This window comes from Cyclopterus lumpus, chromosome 25 (genome assembly GCF_009769545.1).
Source record: "Cyclopterus lumpus isolate fCycLum1 chromosome 25, fCycLum1.pri, whole genome shotgun sequence".
NCBI lineage: Eukaryota > Metazoa > Chordata > Actinopteri > Perciformes > Cyclopteridae > Cyclopterus > Cyclopterus lumpus.
In genome coordinates, this window is record NC_046990.1 from 1,911,192 (window position 1) to 1,922,238 (window position 11,047).

Here is an 11,047-nt window from a genome sequence, read left to right on the forward strand (position 1 = left end):
AAAACAAACACTCATGAAAAGTGATTGCCAAATGTCACAAAGTACATATTGTCGCTACAGACACAGGAGACTTTCCCAGCATGCATCAGGTCAGAGGGCGTGTACTTGCTGTATAAGATCTCTATTTGAATTAAATTCACCTGACTATCCTGTACAAACTCCAAACTTCCGCATTGCACTTTCCGTTACAGTGTGTTAGATGTGCGAAACATTTTCTATGACAATAGTCAGCAACACTGTTCATAGCATTGTCTGGCGCTAACGCAACTTACAGGAGTTTTAGTTTTGCTCTCAGTATTGTTCCACACTCCAGTTGGGTTGCCAAGAAGAAGAAGAAGAAGATAACAAAAAAAGATGAAAAAGCAAACTCTTATGCCAAACTCGTCAAACTCTGCCGATTGGTCAGTGCCCCTTGGCACTGGAGATCGACACACTAGGTACCTTTCTAGCATTAGTATTCAATGTGCAGGTCAGGTTCCTGCTCCTGACAGGCAGTGTCCTTTCAAAATAAATGTTCATGTTCACAGGAAGTTATGTTCAGGCAACAACACCACTTAGTTGCATTTAGGAAAATAGCTTGACTTGACCTTTTGGTTATCTGAAGGGCACACAGTCCTCCAGCAGGCTTGGAAAGGGACGGCTGAGCTGAGGGGATTTCAGTGGGATGCAATCTGCAAACTCACCACTAGACGCCACTGAATCCCCCCCTCCCCCCCACACACACCCACACACACACACACACACACACACACACACACACACACACACGTTTCAAAGGGGGAAGCACATGTTCTATATCTTTTAAAAACAGATCTGATTGATACCCATCCCAGCATCCCCTCGTGGATGCTTCATCTATATTATTAAGCACAATTATGTCCGTTTGAAGAATTGTCCACACGCCCTCAGTCTTCTTAATAGGAATGTTTTATTTGTACATTTACAGTGACAGCATAAATGACATGAATAGCAGGCTACTGTGATAATGCAGACAGTGAGCGTTAGCCAGTGAGCCACGACATGGAGGAAGAGTGTATTTGAGAAGACAGGAGAAGAAAAGAATATTGCAAAATGATCTAATGCAGCACATTTCTGACAGAAACTTTCTTTTAGAATGTTATATTTGTTAAACTACAAGAGGGAGCTTCTTGGTGCTGCTGTTCTCATACGTGGAGACCATTTTACATCACTTCCATCTTCACGTTCTACAGAAGGAAAGGAGTTCTTCACATTTCATCTGGCATTGAAGTGTACAGTAAACCAGTGAATATATTAATATTCAGGACAGAATATGGACCAGGACAGCGTAACACTCTTTACATTTACTTAGCTTGCAGTTTTTACTGCCACGAGTTTCAGTTTTGCTGAATGGCTCTGAAGGACCAGCCTCTGGCCTTGGCTGACGTCATGTCGTGCAGCGGCGTCTCGACACTTAACAACAGTGTCCACCTGTTTCTCACCTTTCTGTCTTCTGCACTCCTCTATGCCTTCTGTCCTCCTTTACTATTTTAAAGTCTTTAGGGATTTATTTATCCGTATAAAAAAATATCTGTACATCACATTAAGGTTTCTTCACAGCTCGCAGCGGTTGTCCTCGGTCTTGTAGCGGTCCATGATGCTCAGCACGTCCTCCATGATAGATGGGCCCAGATCCAGGTCTAACCCCGCCAAAGAGTCCGACCGCGAGACCCCGGATGGCACTGTGAGGCCGGCCGGATGGAAGGCGGAGCCGGGCGACTCGCTGCGGTCACTCCTCAGATCCTCGTTGCTCAGGCCGGCGTCCGAGTCCAGACTGAGGCCCCGGCGGACGTCCATTGGCCCGCAGGTTTCCGACATGGAGTCCTCGGAGGAGACCTCGGAGAAGGAGCCGGAGGAGGGGACGAGCCTGCGGACGGCGGGGGAGAGGGAGATGTCGCGGCAGGGCTCCGACGCCAGGCGGCCCACCACGCCGTTCTCGAAGAGCTGGCTGTGGTTGTCCGTGTGGCCGTTGGCCTGTCGGCGGCCCGTGTCCGCCGGCTGCTGATGGTGGTGGAAGTGGTTCTGCTGGGAGGCCAGAGAGGGAGGGGAGGGGTCGTCCAGGTGGAGGCGCGGGGGCTTGGGCGGCGCCTGCTCGTGGGCAATGAACACGGGCATGGAGATGGTGGTCTTCAGCAGACCGGCAGCGGAGTGCTGATAGTGATAACCGTTGTAGGCGTAGCTGTGCGAGTCCTGTCTCGCCACCAGGCCGTCGTCCAGCCGCCTCTCCACGCTGTGCGAGCGGCCGTCCTGCATCCGACTCAGGGCCGGCAGCATGTCCATCTTGCCCTGCAGGAAACCCACGTCACCGAACATGTCGCCCTCCCCTTCAGGCCCCACGTGCGCGCTGTGGCGCACGTCGCCCAGCGGCGGGCTGATCATATCGCCCGAGAGGATGTCGCGGAGCCTCAGCCTCTTCCCCTTCTTGGGGGTTGTCGTCTTTAAGTACATTGGTGTCTTTGCCGGCATTTCTGCTTCTGACAGGTTAGGATGCGATTTGGAGAAGGTCGTCCCTTTATCTGAGAGGAGAGGGTCCTCAGTTCAACTCACTGGGAAGCACCTCTATATGTTTGGGGGGCAGTCAGTTTCTCAGGAAATAGACGAAAAGCTCGCAAAGCAAAACTCCCCTGATAAGAAGCTCTTTCTCCCTCCCAACCGAGGGGATCCTTTTGCTCCTCCAAGTGAGAAGACAAATATTTAGCTCGGTGAGCGTAGCGATAGCAACCTCACTCTGTCTTGTGACTGCGGGGAAGGGGGGCGGGAGGAAGTGTAGGAGAACCGTGACCTCAGATCAGCTCCGTGTGTCTTTCTCTCATACACAGAAAAGCCATGTCCAGGCCAACAGCGGCTCCTCTTCCCCCTTCAGAACTCGTCTTTATCCCTCCTCAGACAGAAGGGATGAAGGGATGAAGGATGGGATCTCCGGCGGGCCTCGCCGTCTGCTGCCGGGTGGGTTCTGTCAGAAACTTCGTCAGCGTGACATCAGAGAGCTGGAGATCTGTGCGGAGAAACGAGAGAGAAAGGCGTCAGGAAGCTGTGAAGAGAGAGGGAGGAAAATGGGGAGATGGATGGGGCAGAAAGGGGAAGGGAGGAGGCAGGAACCGAGGGGGGAGAGAGAGGAATGAAGGCGGAGGAGGAGATTTACAGCTCTTCTTTTCAGTGAGGACAGATGAAGGAAAACACTCCTGAGTGTTTGCTAAGAAGGGGTCCGACTGCCCCAAATCGTGAGACTCTTCCAGCGAGTCAGTCCACGATTCAGAACAGTGGTCACGCATTCCAGAGGGACCCCTCCGCTTAGTTGGTGGAAACACTAATTACTGTATCGGGTTTTAAAAGCCTCTGGCCCTGTTATCAGTGGAAAATCTTAAAAGTATCTTTCCTGAGACAAACACTTTGAATTATGGGACGACAGTTCAGGTCTCGCCTGAGGGCTCTGTCATCTTGTGACCTCATCATCTGAAATATTCCTTTGGTATTTAACTCTCGAAACGTTAAAGAAAACTCTGTTTCATGTTCAGGGCTCAGAGGTCGTGACACAAAATGTAAAGAATGTGATCGCAGGCCTTTATGAAAAGATTGCTCTGCTTCTTTAGATGACGGGGAAATAGAGACAGTTAAGAAGTGCAATCGCTTTCTTTTTGTTGTTGATAATAAACTTCATAAGTGAAGTGTTTTAAGCTTCTACGGAGCGACTCGGTCAGTTGTTTGATTCTTATATAACTTTCAGATCATGCAGCTGTAATTATGCCTGGATGCTGCTCAGATCTCAGTGTTCTCGACCATTGTTTGAAAAACAAGAGGAGCAAGAGCTGTAAAACCAGCATGTAATGATGTTTATCTTGTGTGTGCCCGAGTCTTACTGCACGGAGCAGTGTGTGGACGGCAGGATCCGTACAATATGACATCTATCTGTCCATTTCATCTGGAGAATAAAGGGATTTAAAAAAAGGAAATGAAACAGCTTCGATTACAGATGTATTCTGGACTTCATTCTGGTCACATCGCATCTGAAGGTTCACATTCAGGTTGCTGTGAACGGCACACAACCCGCCCAGTCAAAGGAGCAGCACCACAGTGTAGAAACAGCTGATTGAGCAAATTAATGGATATGGATTATCATTTTTGATGCATTCATTTAATGTTGCAGCTGGTAAACATACATTTTAATTCCTTTCTATTGCTGCTAGCTCGTGAATTTCACCCCATATCTTGTTTTATGTTATACTAATACATCATCATTTAGTTCTTGATGATATTTTGTATTGTTGTGTAGAAGTATAAACAAGCATAGAAATGGAACTACTCAAGGTGTGGCCATATGGCAGTATTAACGATATTGAACAATATACATGTGATAATATTATATATAATCCATTACTCTTATATCATGGTATCCGGTACTCCATTTTGAAAACCTCATTTTACTGCAGCGGGTTTGATTTTGTGCAGAATCCGAGCCGGTGGCACCGATGACAATTATTAAGAATAACTACATAGAAATAACCATTTCTGTTGCTGATGGTCTTGTTTACTCATGTAGATCATAGAGGCGTCAGTGTTACATTGAGCCAGTTAAAGGTTCCTCAGACTGACTTCAGGGACGGCGACAAAGGGAAGTTAAATGTTGTGTTTGAAACAGACGATGAGTTATTACCATTCACCAAAAACCTTTGAGGCTTTTCACCAAACTGACTTCAAAGCGGGCTCAAAAGGGAAAAAGGTCATTTCTAGATAAGCAAAAATGTAGGTAATTACACACAAAAGGTTCAACTAAGTTTTTTAAATAAATGTCTAGGTAACTTCTTGACATTGTTTCCGCAATATTTCAGGTTTCATTAAATGATCGACGTGGATACTTTAATGACATCTCTGGACTTCACAGAACATCACACACCCGAGGGCAGATTAGTCCTTTAACTTTTTAAAGGAGACAGGTGATGTTCAATTTCAGGTTCATACTTGTATTTTGGGTTTCCACTAGAACACGTAAACATGCTTTGATATTCAAACATTATTTCTCTTATACTGTCTGAATCAACCTGTATTCCTCCTCTGCCTGTCGCTTTAAGCCCGTCCACTAAATATCACCTAATGAAGGGAGGAGGTTCACTGTCGCTCCATTAAAACAACCAGACGACAACAGGGCGACCACAACAAAAATACACATAAAGTAACACCAATGAAGACCAAATGGTCTCAACCAGTCAGAACTGGTTGAGACCATTTCCAATGTATCTTGAAGATAGTTCACTGTGTTGTACTCGGTGAGGGAGGATGGGATGTGGGAAACTTCTGCCGTTCCTTCAAAGGAATATCTCATCCAAACGAGGGAAGCCCAGTCATAAATCTGTGTTTGTCGAAGTCTGCAGACAACACCGCATACTTTCATCCCCCTTCTTCCTGCTATGGAAGTATTTATCATACATATGCAAACGGTATCACCACAATAGTTTGGCCCTGAAACGAATGCTACGTCTCGCTTATTGAGAAGCCAAAAGATGTTGAAATGTGTTTTCGTTTTGTTTTTCTGTAGCCTTTGGTGTTGGCAGATTAAACCGATCATATGAGATGTGGGATTCCGGAGAAGTGGAGTGGGTCCCATTTTGATTGACAGAAAAACAATCAACCGTTTTGAGGACCGATCGGTTCATTTCAAGTAAAAACGATTTTCTGCCTTTTCTTTGTTTTACACTAAATATCTTTGAACTAATGATAACACAATTATAATTTGAAGGCGTCACCTTGAATTATGGGAAGTGTCATTACCAAAATTAAGCAGAAAATAACCAGGAGTAAGTGGTTATTGTTAGTTGCAGTACAAATGGGGACAATTGGAAAGCTTGTTTATTTTTGTTTATTATATGTGTTTTATTCTGCATACTTTGTTTCAAAAGCCTGCAAAAAGGCAACAAATTGCGCTATTTCATTTCTTTTTCTGGTTTCCGCAGTATTGTTCACATGTTATGAAGATTGCATTATGGCAAAATGTAAACGCCACTCTGAATCTGGCTATTATTAATTCCTGGTGTCTTGTGACACAATAGTAAATAGACAGATGCTAACCATACTTACAGCTCTAATCACCTCAAGAGTATTTGCACAGACAATAATGCAGAAACTATTTATCTAAGTAGTATAAAAACATAAACACAACAATGCATGAATTTGTGTACTATTTGGCAGAAGGCGGAAACGGAGCTGTCCGGGTGTGAGAAGGCTTTTCTTTAGAGGGAATTCAATCATTGGTCAGGCAGGAAGTTACTGTAGTTACTGAATGAACAGGTTGTAATTGTTAACGGTTTGCAAAAGTTATTCATCTAATCTTTTTGATTACTTTTGGTTTGCTATTTTTTTATTTCTAGAAGAATTAAAGGGGAACTACGGCCATTTTCAAATTCATACATACGGTAACTCTTAACTGGGACCACCTCATTCAAGAATAGACTTAAGACTTTCCTCTTTGATAGTGCTTATAGTTAGGGCTGAATCAGGTTTGCCCTGGTCCAGCCCCTTGATATGCTGCTATAGGCTTATAGGCTGCTGGGGGATGTTTTAGGATACACTGAGCACCTATATCCTCTTCTCTCTCTCCTTATGGATGAATTTACATCTCTCCATTGCACCTTATTAACTCTGCTTCCTCCCCGGAGTCGTTGTGACTTCACGTCTCATAGGGTCCATTGGACCTGGAGGTGTCTGATGCCTCCTGCCATGGCCCCTGCTGATGCGCCCCGCCCCCCCCCTCCTCTCTACCTCCTTGTTTTTCATGGATTGGAGTTCCATTCATACATTCTGTCATATTCATTGAATGTGTTGTAATGTGTTGTAATTTCTTGGGAGTTTTTCCTGATTCAATGTGAGGTCAAAGGTCAGGGATGTCGTATGTGTACAGATTGTAAAGCCCTCTGAGGAAAATATGTAATTTGTGATTTTGGGCTATACAAAATAAACTGAATTGAATTGAAATAATATTTCAATTATTATTATTATTAAATAATAATAATAATAATAATCCATTGAATTGATATAGTGCTTTTTAAAGATACTCAAAGACACTTTACATGTTACATTATACACCGTGGACACAACTACGGGGAGCAATGCAGAGTTAAGTGTCTTGCACAAGGACACATCGACTAGGGCGGGGATTGAACTGCCAACCCCCCGATTGAAAGACGGACATGCTAACCACTGTCAGTGGTTATTAATTAACTCCCAAACAGAAAACTTAAGTGCTTAATTAAGCTCAAGACTTGTGATCCCATCAAGTATAAATAGTGGAACGGCTCCATAATTAATGAAATATGTTATAGATTACACTGAGAGCACTCAGGGGAATGTTCTGAGTGTCTGGGGACATTTTCTGTTTCACAATTGAGAACATTATAATAGAATTATTAAAGTCAATGTAATTGGCAAATAACATTTTAATCTAATTTTAGGCGGCGTTGCCCTTTAAGACACAAATAAGTCAAAATCATATTCAAAGATGTTTTTTCAGTGGCACCAAATGTTCATTAAAAAAGTATTACAACGTTATTAAATATTCCAACTTACATATGTATCACATTGCATTTACACACACACACACACACAGTAGCAGTTAGTGTGACTTTACACTTGACTTGACAAAATAAAAACAGACTTACAACTGAACACCGATGACTCGTGACTTCTGTACTTTGAGCCTTTTGAGTTGAAAAATACTTCATCACTTGCCCCCCAAGCCCAAAGATTAAGAGTTATGTTATTTAAAAAGTTATTTAAATCCATCCATTTCCTGAATCTTCTAACGTCAACGTTAAACATTTACGGCCAGTCGATGCTGTGATTCCTGTTTTGTTTATCGTTGCCCTCGTTTTACCAAACTTGGTTTAACGAATAAAAACACATTTGAAAAAACATTCATGATTTTTGTAAATTCTATATTTACCTGTCACTAAAACGGTATTACATTTGGTGTGGATCAGATTATGACTTGTTTCGGACTCAAACCCCCAAATGTCTTGACTTCAAAGACTTGAGGTGAACTCACGACTTGCTAAACAATAACTTGGTCCCAAGTCTGGAAAATCGCTCAGACAGCTAGTTGGCATTTCTTTCCTCCATGTTTCCCCCTTTTCTTTCTGGGATGCTGCTGCTGATGCAATCAGCCACGGCGGAGGCTGATGTGACATCTGTTTCTGCTCTCAGGCCCCATTTGCTGCCTACATTGTGTCCTCTAGTGCAGCGCCACCAGCGCTCCCTGTGATCTTCTAGGACGCTCCTTTGGTTGTTGTTGTCCCCCGCAGTCTGCCGCATGACGCTTAATTGCGCACAGCAGGAGATTGTTGACAAAAAAGCCATTTGCTAGTCTGCTAATCCGTTTGTTTTTTACCATAAAACATTAAGCTGATTTCATCCAGTTGATATAGCTGAATTCCACAGTGAGGTTTCACTATTTTTTAGGGTCCAAGCTCAAAAGTGCCAGATCCTAACAGTCCCAAAAAGTGACGGTACCGATTGATTTTGTCGAGATTATTATTCTACCGCGCAATCCCGGAAGAGGAACTCGTGAAAATGTTCACGCGCTTCAGATCTGGTGAAAAACTGCAAAAGGTGATTGGTCTCAAAAGGTGGACGGGACATATTTCACATTGCAACATTACATTTTGAATTTTGTTTCAAGAACAAATATTGTGCAACTATTTTCAACATGCGTCAAGAAGGTTTATCGGGTTTGTTTCGTTGGTTGGTATAACCCTCCGACAGATGTGATGGCATAGTCGATACCCCAAACGTTGACGTCGTAGATCATTTGACACTCGACTCTACCGGGCGCAGACCTCCTGCCGAGTGAAGCAAAGCGTAAGTAACGCTGCGTTCACACCTTCAATATTTACTATTTGTGGTTAATTTGCTTCGTTCGCTTCATTTGCGCCTTATGCTGCGTTCACACCAAAAGCGTTGCAAATCTTTCACGGCAGTAGATCCCATGCAAAGTCAATGCACAGACGCCAATGGATACCAATGACGAATGGCGCGAATAGAATGAAGCGAAAAATTCGCCTGACGCTGAGTTGCGAAAGCCAATCGGCGTTGAGACGCTCGCCCGTCATTCTGCTTTATATATGTGGAGATAAGTATATTCCTATACCCACTGGTAACTATCAGTAAAACTAAGTGCACCACCGCCGTGAGGCAGTGAACTCACCTGAAGCAGTGATTCACAAGGTGTTGGGAAAAATAGGTTTCACTAACATGTGAACAGTCTCTCTCTTTCTACCACTAGCTTCAAAGAATATCGCCTGCCAAAGCGCAAAGATGAAAGACAAGTGAGTTATCTCTCTGGCTTCATGGTCTTATTTTGACAGTTGGAACTGTACTTATTTGTGTTGGCAGGAGGATTGGAGGATTTCTCCTCGGGTCAAACGATATCACACTGCAGCTGGAATGAGTGAACTAGTGGTTAGTGTGTCTGTGAACCTTTATGTGCATGTGTCTCTCTCCAAGTGGAACAAACCTGTCCCTTTTATTCCAGGAGCCAAATCCAGGCCACTTTCTAATCAGGCCAATAGAAATGAATGCTGATTGGATGAGACGCTCGACAGTGACCCCTCACAAACCCTCCGGTAACACCAGCTGCTGGCGGGTTGTTTTTGGTTCCATCCCGCAGATGAACACACGGTACGGTAATAACCGTGACGCGGTGTACCGTCGCACCGTACAGCACCGGGGACTCCAGCAGCGGCTCCTGTGAGCTCCCGTCTCTGGCAGCAGCAGGAGTTTATTCCCGGAGCCCCGCAGGTACAGTGAGTCACCCGGTAGCTGGCACCGTTTTCACATTGTGTAACATTCCCATCGTTACTAATCTCCTTTTGGGCCAACGTCCCACGGGAACAGCCCCGTCCTGCTTCGGGAACACTGCATCTTAGAAAGCAGGTAACCGCAACCCGGGTGACGGGAGATGGTCCGGTAACACAACTCACACGTGTGGACACCACTCTGTCCTCGAGATAAGGAACAACTTAACATCACGGACGCGTTAACGTGGGAACAGAAATGAAACTCACGAGCAGCGACGGACAAACAGGCTAAATCAAATGAAATAAAACAACAACATAACGTTCAGGCTACTTATTAATTTGTTCAACACAGGATCATATTTGATCAAACCTTGTGTGGTTATCACGTGTGTCTAAAACACCTCAAATGCGCATATTGATGTTTTCCTCCGCGCATGACAAACCAAAGGGTCACGCGCCGAAGCTGCTATTATGTTCACAAATACAATGTTACACCGGTCAGTTCTTCCTTCTTTTTGTTATTCCATATTAGGAGACAGTCGACCGACCGCTGCCCGCTTTAAAACCCCGTAAAAGAACCTCCAAAGGTCCGCCAGAAGACGTTGATATTTACCTCCAGTGAAACGTCGCTCCGTGTTCCGCGTGGAAAGTTCAGTCGTACAGTCCGCTGACCGGCCCTCGGCTCCGGCGCAGGTAAACCTCTCACTGCGGGGTATGAGCCCGCTGTCTCTGGAGCGCACTGGACGGAGAAAGTAGGGAAAGTAAAAGGAGGATCCGCTTCTCACAGAAGGAGCGCCATCAAGCCGGCTGGAATGAGCACAGACACATCCGGGGAGGAATTTCAAATTAAGACATTGATTTTGAACCAGGACTGTGACATCATTTCTATTTATTAGGAGGGACATTGTTTATTTTTATTTTATAAAACACGGGGGGGAAAAAACAAGTGAACTATACAAAGTTATTGCCTTCCACATCTTTTTAAAAAATGTTCTCCCGTCACTTCTTTGATGAATAATATCACAGCCTTTGGTGAACAAATTAAAGTATTAGGCCGACATTATGACAAGAGATGTAATAGCCTTTAGGTCACATCTGATCTCAAGCAAATTAATTGTTCTTATGCTTCACTAGAAGTACCAATACATTACAAGTCAAATCAATGATTCAAAATATTACTTTAGTAAAAGTAGAAAAAAATAATTGGCATCAAACTTTGCTCAAAGTACCAAAAATAAAAGTAGTCA

General features: G+C 44.2%; 1 protein-coding gene across 1 annotated transcript; it reads right to left on the reverse strand.

The window, feature by feature from the left end:
- Positions 1 to 909: 909 nt before the first annotated feature.
- On the reverse strand, positions 910 to 10,573 carry zgc:154093 (uncharacterized protein LOC777623 homolog). The gene is made up of 2 exons (XM_034529234.1): positions 10,414 to 10,573; positions 910 to 3,013 (listed from the first exon to the last, which is right to left on the reverse strand). The coding sequence occupies exon 2, from the start codon at positions 2,482 to 2,484 to the stop codon at positions 1,573 to 1,575; it is 912 nt and encodes a 303-aa protein (XP_034385125.1). The 5' UTR covers positions 2,485 to 3,013; positions 10,414 to 10,573; the 3' UTR covers positions 910 to 1,572.
- Positions 10,574 to 11,047: the final 474 nt, after the last annotated feature.

What these genes read in the sequence shown, in the direction of transcription:
- zgc:154093 (XM_034529234.1), bottom strand. Translation starts at nt 2,484, where the DNA reads ATGCCGGCAAAGACACCAATGTACTTAAAGACGACAACCCCCAAGAAG.